Below are 14,617 nucleotides of genomic sequence, written 5' to 3'. Positions count from 1 at the left end.
AGGGGTCGAGGGTCTTTTAGACCCTCGATCCCTCCATAAAGAGTACCTGTCACTGCATATTCTTGTCACAAGGGATGTTTGCATTGCTTGTGACAGCAATAAAAGTGATCAGATTTTTTTTTTATAAAACCTGTAATAAAGTTAAAAAAAAAAATAAAATAGGAAAAAAAAAAAATTTTAGCCGTCACCGTTAGCTCGCGCACAAAAAAAAACGTATAAGGAAGTCGAGCCGTGAATGAAATCGCTGTTCAAACCACACATGTGAGGTATCGCCAGAGCGCGGGCACAAATAAAAAACTACACTCTAACTCTAAACTGGTAACCGTTAAATAAATTTAAAACGTCGCCTATTGAGATTTCTATTGACCGTAGTTTTACGCCATCCCACGGGGGGGGGGGGGGGGGGGGTGCGCAATTTTAAACTGTAACATGTTGGGTATCTATTTACTCGGTGTGACATCCATCTTTCACAATATACAAAAAAAATGGTCTAACTTTACTGTTTAGTATTTTTTAAATGCAGTGAAATGTGATTTTTCAAAATTTTTCCAAAAAAAATGGCGTTTTAAAGACCACTGCGCAAATACCGCGTGACAAAAAATATTGCAATGACCAACATTTTATTCTCCAGAATCTTTGCTAAAAAATTATATATAATGTTTGGGGGTTCTAAATAGTTTTCTAGGAAAAAATACTGGTTTTAACTTGTAAACAAAAAGTGTCCGAAATAGGGCTGGGGCTTAAGTGGTTAAACGAAATCCCTGCAGGACTTCACCCTATATAAATCTGTCCTCTAAAAAATACAAATCCTCCCTCCATGCTGCCAAACAAACCTACTTTTCACTTTTAATACCTTGTCATTCATTCCTCAACACTTCTCTACCTTTTTAACTCTTTGCTTTGTCCCCCACCCCCTCTACTGACTAACTCACTCACTGCCCAAGAGATTGCCAATCACTTAAAAAAAAAGATTGCTGCAATTCAGGAGGACACCTCCACTATGCAGATATCTTCCCCACTTAACATACCTTATCTAACAGCACAGTCAACACTTTCCTGTCTTGAACTGCCTACTACTGAAGAGGTTACAAATCTTTTCTATGATGCCCACCTAACCAATTGTCCCCTGGATCCTGGTCCCTCGCAACTTCTATGGTCACCCTCTTATTCTATCCAATGCTCTCTCACTCACATCTTCACTATCTACCGTCCCCTTCCCCTTCTCCTCTAAGCATGCACAGATCACTCCCATACTTAAAAAGCCCTCATTGGACCCCACCAACCTGAACAATTTTAATAGCTATCTCATTGCTCCCATTTACCTATAAACTTTTAGAATACTTAGTCTACAGTTGTTTTAACTCCTACCTCACTAAAACAACCTTCTTGACCTCTTACAATCTGGCTTTCGCTCGCAGCACTCCACAGAAACTGCCCTACTAAAACTTACTAACAATTTACTAACTACTAAAACAAATGGCCACTACTACTAGACCTCTCTGTAGCCCATGGGTGTCCAACCTTTTGGCTTCTCTGGGCCACATTGGGTGTAGAGAAATTTTCTCGGGCCGCATATAAAATATATACTATAGTTAAGGTATATAAGTAATAAAACGCTGCCGTGCCCTTCCCGCGCTGCCGCAGGTTGGGCATGCCTGCTGTAGCCTTTGATACTGTTGACCACCCGCTCCTTCTCAATTAACTACTCTTAGCCTCGACGTTTCTGCTCTATATTGGTTCTCCTACGTATCACAGTGCTCCTTCAATTTTACCTACAACTCTTGTCTCCTTCTCTCCACTTCCTCTTTCTGTAGGGGTCCCCCAAGGCTCTGTTTTTGGTTCTCTTCTCTATCTACACCTCCTCCCTTGGTCATTTGATACCTTGATAACCTCCCATGGCTTCCGATACCACCTCTACTTTCGATCACACCCAAATCTATCTCTACTCACATCACTCCTTTAGCCCTTTAGCCTCGTCTCTAATTACTAACCTACTAACTGACATTTCAATATGGATTTTGGCACCACTTCCTCAAACTTAACCTCTCTAAAACTGAGTTGGTAATATTCCCCCAGATTAGGTGAGTAGAAAAAAAGCTGAGGGTAATTGTGGAGCTCTATTGAAGGGGGTGCCGTGCATGGCTGTCTTAATGAGGCGGCACCCCTGGGCACTGCCCAGGGGCCCCAGCTGCATGGGGGGGACCCCTGCACTTTCCCAGTCGCCCTGCATCTTGGCCAAGTCGATTGGGTCAACAGGCGGCTCAGCGGTGCGGGGGAAGCACCCTTTAACACTCCCTGTCATCCAATTATGTTTGGCTGTCCCTCTGGAGTCTTTAATATCTCCCGAGGCAGCCAGAGTTGGTGGGTGGAAACAGGGGTGTGGCTGCCCTCCATTCCTCCCAAACTCATTCACTAAAGCTGAGGGGAGACAACACCAGCCCTGAGAGTGTTGTGTTCCTATCCAGCAATGCTGTAAGTGACTAAGCACATTTTCATGGCATACAGTCCTTACCTGCCACTATTTTGCCCTATACTACCCAAACCTGCCACTAATACTGCCCTATACTACCCAAACCTGCCACTAATACTGCCCTATACTACCCAAACCTGCCACTATACCAGCCTATACTACCCAAACACTCCACTATACCACCCTATACTACCCAAGCCTGCCACTATACTGCCACGAATACCGCCCTATACTACACAAACCTGCCACTATACCGCCCTATACTACCCAAACCTGCCACTATACAGTCCAAACCTGCCACTATACCGCCCTATACAGTCCAAACCTGCCACTATACCGCCCTGTACAGTCCAAACCTGCTACTATACCGCCCTATACAGTCCAAACCTGTCACTATACCGCCCTATACAGTCCAAACCTGCCACTATACCGCCCTATACTGTCCAAGCCTGCCACTAATACTGCCGTATGCTACCCAAACCTGCCACTAATGCTGCCCTACACTACCCAAATCTGCCACTATACCAGCCTATACTACCCAAACCTGCCACTATATTGCCACTAATACAGCCCTATACAGTCCAAACCTGCCACTATACCGCCCTATACAGTCCAAACCTGCCACCATACCACCCTATACTGTCCAAACCTGCCACCATACCACCCTATACTGTCCAAACCTGCCACTATACCGCCCTAACCTGCCCCTATACTACGCAAACCTGTCACTGTACCGTCCTATACTACGCAAACCTGCCAAACAAACAGTGCCTATAGTAGCTAATCATATTTTATCCTTATTTTATTTATCACAGTCAGATCAATGAAATATGCTTTTATTTAAGTTGTTAATATTTAATTTTGTAACTTCTGCATAAAACATTTAACTGTAATTTAATGAGGTAATTTACAAGGGCGTGTTTAGGGGCAGGGTAGGGGTTGGGTGGGGCTATTTGGTGGCAAATAACTCTTAAGGCCCTTGCTAGTAGCTCAGGACTTGCAATTTTGAGCCCTGTTATAGAGGAAAGTATTTTGAAAACCTATTTTGTAGCGGAGGTTTTAAAGTATTTTTCCCTCCCCTGCATTTTAAGAGGTACAACAGTAGATTGTTGAAGGAATGTTGAAATAAAAATTCTCATCAGTACATTCGATTACAGGACTAATGTTTGAAAGTACTTCAAAAACGTTTTGCTTTTAATATTCAATATTGGAGCAGGATAAAAAAATGTTCCCGAACAAGCTTCTGACAGTAAATGGGGTTCTTGTTCAGGAACTATTTTTTCCATCCTGCTCCTTATAATTTTACCGTCACTGTGGTAAATGAATGTTGATTTTGATATCAATAAATATTAGAACATCGAACAACTGTTCTGAAAACAAAAGTTTTGAATGAAATTTTGAGCAGTCTGACGGATGTTATATGCGTTTATCGCTAGCTGCTGTTATAGCCGCTAGCAATAATCACTGTGTTTTTTAAGACGGGGACAGCTTTCCTTGCCAGGATAACACAATGGTTCGGCAGGAGGGATTCCCCAGTCAACAAAAGAAATTTGAAAGAAATTTGCTAGGTCTATGGCTGGCCCTAGTATGCTAGGTCTATGGCTGGCCCTAGTATGCTAGGTCTATGGCTGGCCCTAGTATGCTAGGTCTATGGCTGGCCCTAGTATGTGGTGACAAACACAGGAAGTGAGGTCACCATTTCAGAGATCCTGGAGTCCAAGGATAGGGAAAATTATGTGTAAAGAGATGTCACTATTTTTTAAAATTCTGAGTTTTGTAAACCGCTTGTGATTTTAATCCAAATCTAAATAGCAGTTTTGCTTGGCTTATTACATAGCTCTAATGTGCTGATTGTATCACTATCCTGAAGTTCCTCTTTAAATATGCCTATGCTCATTTTTTCATTTTCAGAGTGCCCACATGTCCATGATTGATGCCCTGATGATGGCATATACTGTGGAAATGATCAGCATTGAGAAAGTAGTTGCAAGTGTCAAGCGTTTCTCTACGTTTAGCGCCTCCAAAGAGCTTCCCTATGATTTGGAGGATGCTATGGTTTTCTGGATTAATAAGGTATGGGCTATCTGAATGTTTGTAAGAGGAATATGGAGAGCTGTATAAATGAGTAATAGTGTCTGATAGTAGTGAGGATCATTGGAGTGTAAGCTCTCCTAGCACAGAGACTATTGTGAATAGAACACTGCTCTCCTACAGTAGTGCTAAATATGTCAAAGCCATATAATAAATGTATAATTACAAAAAATGTTATATTACAGGTAAACCTGAAAATGAGAGAGATTCTGGAGAAGGAGCAAAGATTAAAACAGCAGATAATTGAGAGCCCCAGTCATCAAAAGGTATTCTTATTTTGCTGTTTTCCTCCTTCTGCATTGCGTGGATATTACTAGAAATGAGGGGTTTTAGAAGAGTTTTGGTTAGCAGTGAGTTCAGTGCCCTTTTTGCAGCTCTGCATTGCTGAGATTTTGGGTAATGCAGACAGGCGCAGAATCCAATTGGTGCAGCTACTGCAATTTCCTACTTTGAAGATGACCTGTCTCAAAGGAAACATGCAGGCTGCTATTGCTTTGTCTTTCTGAAACCGCTGGTTGCCTGGCTGTTATACTGACCCTCTGGCTTCGTAAACTGGAATTTTTACACAGAATAAGGATGCAGATAAGGGCTCTGACTTTTCTGTTCCATGTACTTTTTCCAGATTAGTGGTTCAGAAATTATTTAAATCTGGGTCAAAACAACCGCTTTGGAAACTAGAATTTTCAGAAGCCAGCAATGCAGCCTCATATTTTTTTATGACAGATTTACTGTAAGGTAGAGTATGCTTTCTTGTGGTGGCACTTTGTTATAGAATACAGTGGCAGAATACTAGCAATCCATCTGAATTCAGTTTACTGTAGCTCTGAAGGTCTGTATGGTTCTTGAAGGCTAGGTTCACACCAGCCTGTGTGGTAAAATGCAGCATTTTACTGTGCGGGCTTGTGTCTGTCCGCTTCAGAAGGGAGCAGGGCATCATAACTCAATGCTTATGTTTTTTTTTTTTTACTTTAGAAGTGTGAAATAGTGCCATCCAGTTCGCTGCAGGAAGATGCAGACATGCTGCATTTTACTACAGCTCACTGCACAATGCACCAAACAGTTGCTTTCTATGTCCCCTAGCAGTGACTTGCGATTTATCCAGTGTGGGAAAAACACAGGTCAGTGTAGATAGTGTGAGCAAGCCCCTAGGGCAGTGATGGTGAACCTTGGCACCCCAGATTTTTCGGAACTACATTTCCCATGATGTTTAACTACACTGCAGAGTGCATGAGCATCATGAGCAAATGTAGTTCCAAAACATCTGGGGTGCCAAGGTTCACCATCACTGCCCTGGGGGGGGGGGGGGGGGAGTGGTTCTGTGTGCATATTCAGGATCACACTACTCTTCCCCCTTGACATTCACAGATTTTGTCATCTGTGGAATATGTAGACCTACTAAGATCAATAACTGTATAGAAGCCGGAAAATAAAGCTGCTAACACTTTAAAACTAAATGTAGGGACTGAATTAAAATCAAGAAATACCAAAGAGACTCGGTATTATGTAGGTTCACTGAGGATTTCGTCTTGACTTGCATTTTCCTTTGTTTTCGAATATATTGCAAGAGTTTTTGTTTTTGATACAAGAGTATTCAGCACAATCAGATATGTAGTACCCTTACAATGACGGCTATATGCATGTTTCTCTACACTGTAACTTCAAATGCTTTTTGCCATGCTTGAAAATTAGAGATTGTAGTTTAACACTGAACTCCAGGCAAAGAACTATATGCACAAATTAATGATATTTAAGATAGCTGTTTTACCTGCCTACCTGATTTATGTTTATGCCCATCCAGTTCTAATGTATACACAGCTCTGCCACACTGCATAGCCCTTTCTGGCAGGAGGCCTAATTTTTTTTGTTGCTGCATCTTGGTAACAAGTCTGTCTAGACAGTGAAATGAGAATCGGCAGACTGATGTGCTCTTCTCTCTGTCGCTCTGCTCTCTCCTTCAATCGGCATGCTTCTTGTACTGCAGCACAGAGGATTGGCCCTTGTGCTGCTTTTCCCTCCCCCAGTCTGAGTGCTGCTGTACAGGGACTGCAAGAGATAGCATGCCAAATTCAAGTACTTACATTTTAAAAAAATGTAATATATTAATCTGTACTGAGCTGCATCTGTTTGTGCCATTTGTATCTGCCTGGAGTTCAGCTCTAACTCTTTTCACTAATGTATAGGTCTTCTAGGAAAAATGGATTTGGATGTTTATTATATAATGTAAATATAGGTTTTGTTTTTTCTCATAAGCCTTTTTGTGCTGACATTGCTTGGCATGCAATACACTTTAACCCAAGCCTTTTAAACACTGGAAAACTGCCCATAGAATCCAGATTTCAGCTTTCATTGTTTTATGCATTTTAGAGAACACAAACTGAGGTCTTGTTTGCTTTGGGCAGCAACCCATGATTTACTTTACTGCTATGAAATATAGAAGTATAAATTGCCAGTTTTTTTCAGGTTAGAAAAGACATTGTAAATGTAAGCATTAATGTAATACAAAGTTTAACTTCTAAAAGTACTTGAGTCTAAGTGTACTTGAGGGAATTTTTTTGGCTTGCACACAGGCTGGCTGAGCCTGTTAAATGCAATTCCCAGGGTATTTCCTCTGCCCAGGTGCAACATATTGCCATTCATGTTAATGGTCGGCTGGGCGCTGCACCTAGGCTGCCTGTGCAGAGGAAATTTGTGGAGAAATCTACTGATGGGTTCAGCCAGCTCATGTACAAGAGCCCTTTTGAGCACTGAAAAAGTGGTAAAGAATGGAAAGTTCTGAATACTTGTTTAATCAGCTGTGCCAGGACTGTACCGTTTAATCTGCCAAACTTTCCTTTCTTCTGCCTAATTTGTTCTCCTTCCTTCCTGAAAAGTCTCCTTCAAAATGGTATTGGAAGTTAGTACCTGTAAGTTATTCCCCTTCAATGTAAAACTTTCATTCATCCCACCATGGTATACAGTCATCTTAGTGTCAAGCTTTTTCATTCTCCAGCAGGTTGTGGCCAAAGCAAAGCCTATCAGCTGTTTAGGAAACGTTGAGTCTGGCTTGGCATGCTGAGACTCTTGGCTCCTAGACAGATGGAGGTCTTCAGGTTTTCTGACCATGCTTTGTACACTACACCCACAACAAGATTTCAGGAAAAACTGGCAAGGCAGTTCAGCTGTAAACCAGATTGGTTCATAGTTTCTTCCGTACATAATATCCACACAAAAGAAGAGAATCTGCTCTGCCATTGACCTTTTAGTCCTTGTGCGTTTTGTCCGTCTGTGCCTCTCTAATCACTGCGCTAACATCACACATAACCATCATTAATAGTCTCATTCTCTGTGTGTTTCTTGTTTCATCTGTGTCTTTAAGCCTGATCTAATGCATGCCCTAGCGCATTGCATGTTGGAACCCGTGGAGTATGCACGAGTGGTATAGTATTTCTAACCTTTGCATACGTAGCAGATATGGTATGTGGGGGCATGCAGGGTGACTGTTCTCTGTTGTGGCTGGGACTGTGCTCACCAAAGTACATATTGCCTGCTGCGTGTAAAATAAATTCTGTGTTTTTACCCAAAAATGTTCGGAGTGGACATTTTTAGTAGTCTTAGCTTTTTCCTGACCTTTCTAAAAATCTTCAAAGAAAAATATTTTAGAGAGTTGGATTTTTTTAAAATTTTTCTCTTGAAACATTAATTCCCTGTATTTTATTATTATAATTGTGGAATGCCCAACACAAGGGGAATCGTTATTAAATTTTAACTGAAATATTTAGTGAGCATTGAGCATTCCAAATTTTTTGCAAGTTTTAAAGATCAGTTTTTTCCAAAATATTGTATTTTCTTAATGGTGGCAGTTGGAACCATGCAAGGTAAATCCCAGCTGGATTAATACTAAATTACAGAGGTTGTATGGAGAGAAGTGAGACTGATCAAAATCAGGAATAAGCTCCTTGGCTATAGGTTTCACTACTATCATCCCTGAAGGATGTGAGAAACCAATTGGTGATTTGGATCACTCGCCTTTGTTAGAAGATTGTGTTAAGTGGACTGACTTTTACATTGCGGTTATGGGTCTTAATGTGTACAGCTGAATTAGTAATGGATTTCTGGGTTCACTAGGATAGCCAGCATCAGCTCAGGGGAGTGCTGACCTCCTGAAAGGAGCAGAGTGCTCCAGCAGCAGAGAGTATTTAAAATTACAAATGCTGAATTTGAAGGAGGCTGTTCAATATCCTCTGTGGATTGTATAGATGAGGACAGGATGCATGTATCCGTGTCCTTCTCTACAGATCACTGAGAATTGGGGTAAGAAGTGAGTCAGAGACAGCAGTCCTGAAAGGGGCTCCCTTGATGTAAAGTATTTCTGTAGAGGTATATCCTGAATTTTTCTGTAGAAGGCAGTAATATATCCCCTTCCATCCTGTAAGTTAGGATGTTATGATGTGGAAAAGGGAATGGGGGCAAACAATGGGGTAACATGATAGTCAATGTGTATGTGAATAATAAGTTTGATAAATTGCTCAGTGTACTAAAGGCCACCACTCTGTAACAAATACATTTATGTTAAGTTAAAGTCTCTAAATACCCTTCTTTTCTGTTGCTTTTTTTTTTTCTTAAGCGCGGTCATGTGACCGCTGTTTCTTCTACAATCCACAACTAGTGAGGATGGGGAGCAGAGACTTGTTTTGATGTTTGGCACTTTTGTGTGCTGCTCTTTGCTACCTGAGTTGAGCAAGTATGCTCTGTTTTTAATGCAAACTGTAAGGCCCTTTCACACAGATGGACCGATTGGGTCCCCCTGTCTGTTACTCTACCAGTGTAAAAGGAGCCTTATGGCCAATTTGGTTGCTTTGCAGGTTGGCTAATAAGTGTGCTGGAAAATCTTTTGCCCAATCGTCTTCCAGGACAGCCCATGAGAGAAGCACCTCCTTCAACAGGAAACACATCACCAATACACTTTAAAAGGCAATCCCTCTGCTGAACTCCTCAGTTTTTGTGTTTCCTCCAGACTGGGGATACGCATCACCTTGAATCTGGGTGAGGGGGGGCCTCTGTTCTCTGGCTTTTTTTTCCCCACCCACAGCTTTATCCAGACCACATACTGCATAAATTACAACCTCATGGCTGCGTTGAAGAAGGATCCGGGTACTGAAATGGCCAGACTGCAGTCCACTTTTTTTTTTTTTTTTACCCACCCACAATTTTATCTACCTGGCTCCACTGGGAGAAGCTAGTAGGATTTTCTGCAAGACCCTCCAAGACCACCCCTCAGACAGGAGTGTGGTAGCTTTGTTCCCTTTCTCCTTTTGTGCCTGGCAAAGGCCATGAATGGAAGTGGCATACCCCCTTGACAGGAACCGGCACAGGCAGCATGGGTTCCCAGCCAGGTGTCTGGGTGTGTGCACTGTCTACACTAAAGGACATTTTTTGTCGGAAGCTCATGCAGTAGCTACATTGGGTTGTGGCCTGTCTGTGTTCCTGTGTGGCCAGATGGTGCACGGTCAGTAATCCTGGTAGGGGAAAAGTAATTTCCAGGCGTCGGAGGCTCTGATTCCAAGCGTCTTTTTCTGCGTAGGGGTAGGGAAAGGGCTAGCTGGTGTGTATATTTCAAGCATGGGCTGTGAGGAAGCTACAGGTGGAGGAGCTAATACTGCATCTTGGATTCAATGCAGACTATATAGCTCGGGGATACAGGCACCAGCAGGACACAGGTAAGATGGAGGTTGTTGTACCTACCTACTTTCGTGTTTCCTCCTAGATGTTCACCTAGCCTATTTTTGTCTCCTCAGTCCCCTTGAGTTGGGGTTAATGTGACAGGGCACTGTTGGGCTCTCCCTATTTACCATTGAAGATGATGAACCTGTCTAGTGCCAAGATCCCCTACTCCTGTGCTGTGGGCTGTAGGGGATCCTCAGAAGGTGGATCGGGTGGGGGGATTTACAGGCCCCACTACTCCTCAGCTGGATTCATGTAGTGGGTCGAGCAAAAGGTCATCTTCAGGGGTTATTGCATTAATGAGCTCTAATTGTTTTTATTATATGTTACCTGGGTGTGACTGCCTCACAGGTGTTTGGTTTACCTCCCCACACATACGGTGCAATCTTCAGTCTGTTAAATACAGCTGACAGAAGTTTAATCCCCACCTGTCTCACAGAAACCTTCCATTCCCACTAGAATGCTGGGAAGGAGGAAGTGTCAAGTCCTAAGGTCTTGATAGACTGGTTGCCTGATATACTGTGTCTTCACTCACTTGAGATCTGACTATACAAAGCTCCAGTGGAGGGTTCAGTCTCATGGTAAATTTACAGTCTTGGCACCAGTCTGCCTTTTTGATCTTAAGGTTTTATATTATTACTTCACAGGGGTCTGAGAAGTAATTTATTTTTGCTTTTGCTCCAACCTCTCAGCTCTGCTCTAGTGGGAATGGAACGCTCCGAGAGAGGTGAAGTGTAAACTCCTAAGCTCTTGATGGAGGACTGGTTACCTGGTATACTTTGTCCTCACTTACTTGAGACCTGATTACAACCCAATTCCAAAAAAGTTAAGACACTGTACAAATTGTGAGTAAAAAAGTAATGGACTAATTTACAAATCTCATAAACTTATGTTGTATTCACAATATAATATATATATTAGATAATATATCAAATGTTGAAAGTGAGACATTTTGAAATGTCATGCCAAATATTGGCTCATTTTGGATTTCATGAAATCCTAAACTGCGCTCTTTGCTAGAAAATATCAAATGGGATAGAACCCTGGGAACAAAGAACACGGAGGAAAAATGGGAGTACTTCAAGAGCATACTCAACAAAGGGATTGGCCAGTACATTCCAAAGGGGGACAAATTTAAAGGGGCAAAAGTAAACCCAGAGTGGCTAAACACCAACATAGAAATGCATATTAATAATAAAGAAAATGCCTTCAAAAAATACAAGGCTTGAGGGGTCATTGGCAGCATTCAAGCATTACAAAGAGTGCAATAAGAAATGCAAAGGCTAAATCAAGGCGGCTAAAATAGAACACAAGAGACATATAGCAAAAGAGAGTAAAAAAAAACCCCAAGAAATTCCCTAAGTATATAAATAGTAAGAAAGCGAGGCCAGAACACATTGGCCCCATAAAAGATGATGAAGGGAAGCTGGCCACAGAGGACAGAGAGAAGGCGAAAGTGTTAAATAATTTCTTCTCTTCAGTCTTCACAAAAGAATCGGGGGGCTACACTAACCCAGCTTGTAATGATAAATTAAATAATACACCTCAGGAAGTACCTCCATGGTTAACAGGTTAACAGAAGATAGACTTGGAACTAAACTAGAGAAACTTGACATAAATAAATCACCGGGACCAGATGGCTTGCACCCGAGGGTTCTTAAAGAGCTCAGCCAGGTGATAGCCAGACCATTATTCTTAATCTTTAAGGATAGTCTACAGACGGGTATGGTGCTAGCTGATTGGAAAAAAGCCAACGTGGTACCAATATTTAAAAAAGGGCCGAGATATATCCCGGGTAACTATAGACCTGTCAGCCTAACCTCTCTAGTCTTCAAGATTTTGGAGGGACTGTTAAGGGACTATATACAAGACTTCAGTAATGAAAACGGTATTATTAGTAGTAATCAGCATTGATTCACGAAAAATCATTCTTGCCAGACCAATCTATTAACCTTCTACGATGAAGTGAATTGCCATCTAGACAAAGGAAGGCCTGTAGATGTGTTGTATCTGGACTTTGCACAGGCATTTGACACAGTCCTCCACAAACGCTTACTGTACAAAATCCAAACGTACGTAGGTATGGACCATAGGGGGAGTACCTGGATAGAGAACTGGCTCCAGGGGATAGTCCAGAGGGTGGTTTATAAATGGGGAGTATTCAGATTGGGCGGGTGTGGAAAGTTGGGTCCCCCAAGGTTCTGTCCTGGGGCCAATCCTTTTTAATTTATTCATAAACTACTTCGAGGAGGGGATATCCAGCACAATCTCAGTATTTGCGGCTGATACTAAACTAAGCATGCCAATTTCTTCTATGCAGGATGTGGAAACCTTACAAGCGGACCTAAACAAAATAATGGGGTGGGCAACTACATGGCAGATGAGGTTTAATGTTGAAAAAGTTAAAGCAATGCACTTGGGCGTCAGAAACACGAAGGCAAGCTACTCGCTAGGGGGGGGACCTCTGGGTTGAATCTAAGATGAAAAAGGACCTGCGGGTACTAGTGGACAACAGGCTTGACAGTAGCATGCAATGCCAAGCCGCTGCAAGCAAAGCCAACAAAATACTGGCATGTATAAAAAAGGGGATTTACTCCAGAAATAAAGAGATTATTCTCCCACTCTACAGGACTTTGGTCCGGCCACATCGGGAGTATTCCGTCCAGTTCTGGGCACCGGTCCTCAAAGGATGTGCTGGAACTGGAGAGAGTCCAGAGAAGAGCAACAAAAAAAAATAGGGGAATGGAGGAAATCAGCTATGAGGAAAGACTACAAGCATTGAACTTATTCTCTCTGGAGAAGAGACGCTTGAGGGGGGATATGATATCAATGTACAAATACTGTACTGGTGAGGACCCTAGCATAAGGAACAAAATTTTCAGAGAAAGGGAATAGAATAAGACACGTGGCCACTCACTAAAACTAGAGGAAAAACGGTTTAACCTTAAAATACGTAGGGGGTTCTTTACTATCAGAGCAGTAAGGATGTGAAATTCTCTTCCACAAGGAGTGGTATCAGCAGGGAGCATCGATAGTTTAAAAAAACTATTAGATGTGCACATTGAAGACCACAACATAAAGGGGTATACAATGTACGGTTAACAGCAAACACGCACACATCATAGGTTGAACTAGATGGACTGATGTCTTTTTTTCAACCTCACAAACTATGTAACTGTGAGAGCTACACATTCCAAAAAAGTTGGGACAGGTAGCTATAAGAGGCCAGAAAAGTTAAATGCACATATAAGCAACAGCTGGAGGACCAATTTGCAACTTATTAGGTCAGTTGGAAACATGATAGGTTATAAAAAAAGCCTCTCAGAGTGGTAGTGTCTCTCAGAAGTCAAGATGGGCAGAGGATCACCAATTCCCCCAATGCTGCGGCGAAAAATAGTGGACTCAGAAAGGAGTTTCTCAGAGAAAAAGTGCAAAGAGTTTGAAGTTCTCATCATCTACAGTGCATAATATCATCCAAAGATTCAGTGAATCTGGAACAATCTCTGTGCGTAGGGGTCAAGGTCGGAAAACCATACTGGATGCCCGTGATCTTTGGGCCCTTAGATGGCACTGCATCACATACAGGAATGCTACTGTAATGGAAATCACAACATGGGCTCAGGACTACTTCCAGAAAACATTGTCGGTGAACACAATCCACCGTGCCATTCGCTGTTGCTGGCTAAAACTATAGGCCAAAAAAAAAAGCCATATCTAAACATCTTCCAGAAGCGCAGGCGTTTTCTCTGGGTCCAGGCTCAATTAAAATGGACTGTGGCAAAGTGGAAAACTGTTCTGTGGTCAGGCGAATCAAAATTTGAAGTTATTTTTGGAAAACTGGGACGCCATGTCATCCAAACCAAAGAGGACAAGGACAACCCAAGTTGTTATCAGCGCCTCCTCATCTTTAGCAATGATTGCAATAAGTGATGTGGTAGCGGTTGCAGGCACCAATAAATATGTGCAATTAGGCGTGTATGTGCTCCAATTAGCAGAAGGAGGGTTGCATTTGGAGGCTTGTTCTAGTAGATTTTGGGCATCCTGGAATATTCCAGAGGTACGGTAGTCATGTCGACATTTTAGGCCAACCCCCCTACTGCTTAGTCTTCTCAGGTGGCACTGAGGGCACAGTAGCTTGGGGTATGAGAGCTGTTGTGTGTATAGATCATGTTGTTCTTGCACAGTGAAGAATACCATAGGTCCCTGAAGGGATAATGTATGTCTCTAGGCACAGGGCTTTGTCACATTCATATACAAGGATGTAGGTGGGGGAAAGTCACTAGACTGATGCCTTTTGCAGCAGATTCTTATGTTTATATTCTATATAGGTTGGTGGCTTTTATATCTCCGCCATAG

General features: G+C 42.2%; 1 protein-coding gene across 2 annotated transcripts in view; it reads left to right on the top strand.

Moving 5' to 3' along the window:
* The window catches only part of CAMSAP1 (calmodulin regulated spectrin associated protein 1), a 158,309-nt gene that overhangs the window by 60,251 nt on the left and 83,441 nt on the right, over positions 1-14,617 (top strand). The window contains exons 4-6 of one of the 2 annotated variants that reach the window (XM_082262890.1): positions 4,382-4,543; positions 4,747-4,827; positions 7,432-7,464. In XM_082262890.1, coding sequence (XP_082119016.1) covers positions 4,382-4,543; positions 4,747-4,827; positions 7,432-7,464 — 276 coding nt within the window. The remainder of the gene's footprint in view (positions 1-4,381; positions 4,544-4,746; positions 4,828-7,431; positions 7,465-14,617) is intronic. The other variant, XM_082262891.1, reaches the window with a different exon arrangement.

This window comes from Pelophylax lessonae (genome assembly GCF_965119305.1).
Source record: "Pelophylax lessonae genome assembly, chromosome: 7".
NCBI lineage: Eukaryota > Metazoa > Chordata > Amphibia > Anura > Ranidae > Pelophylax > Pelophylax lessonae.
The sequence above is the reverse complement of the archived record's forward strand: the minus strand, read 5'-3'. Positions and strand labels throughout refer to the sequence as shown.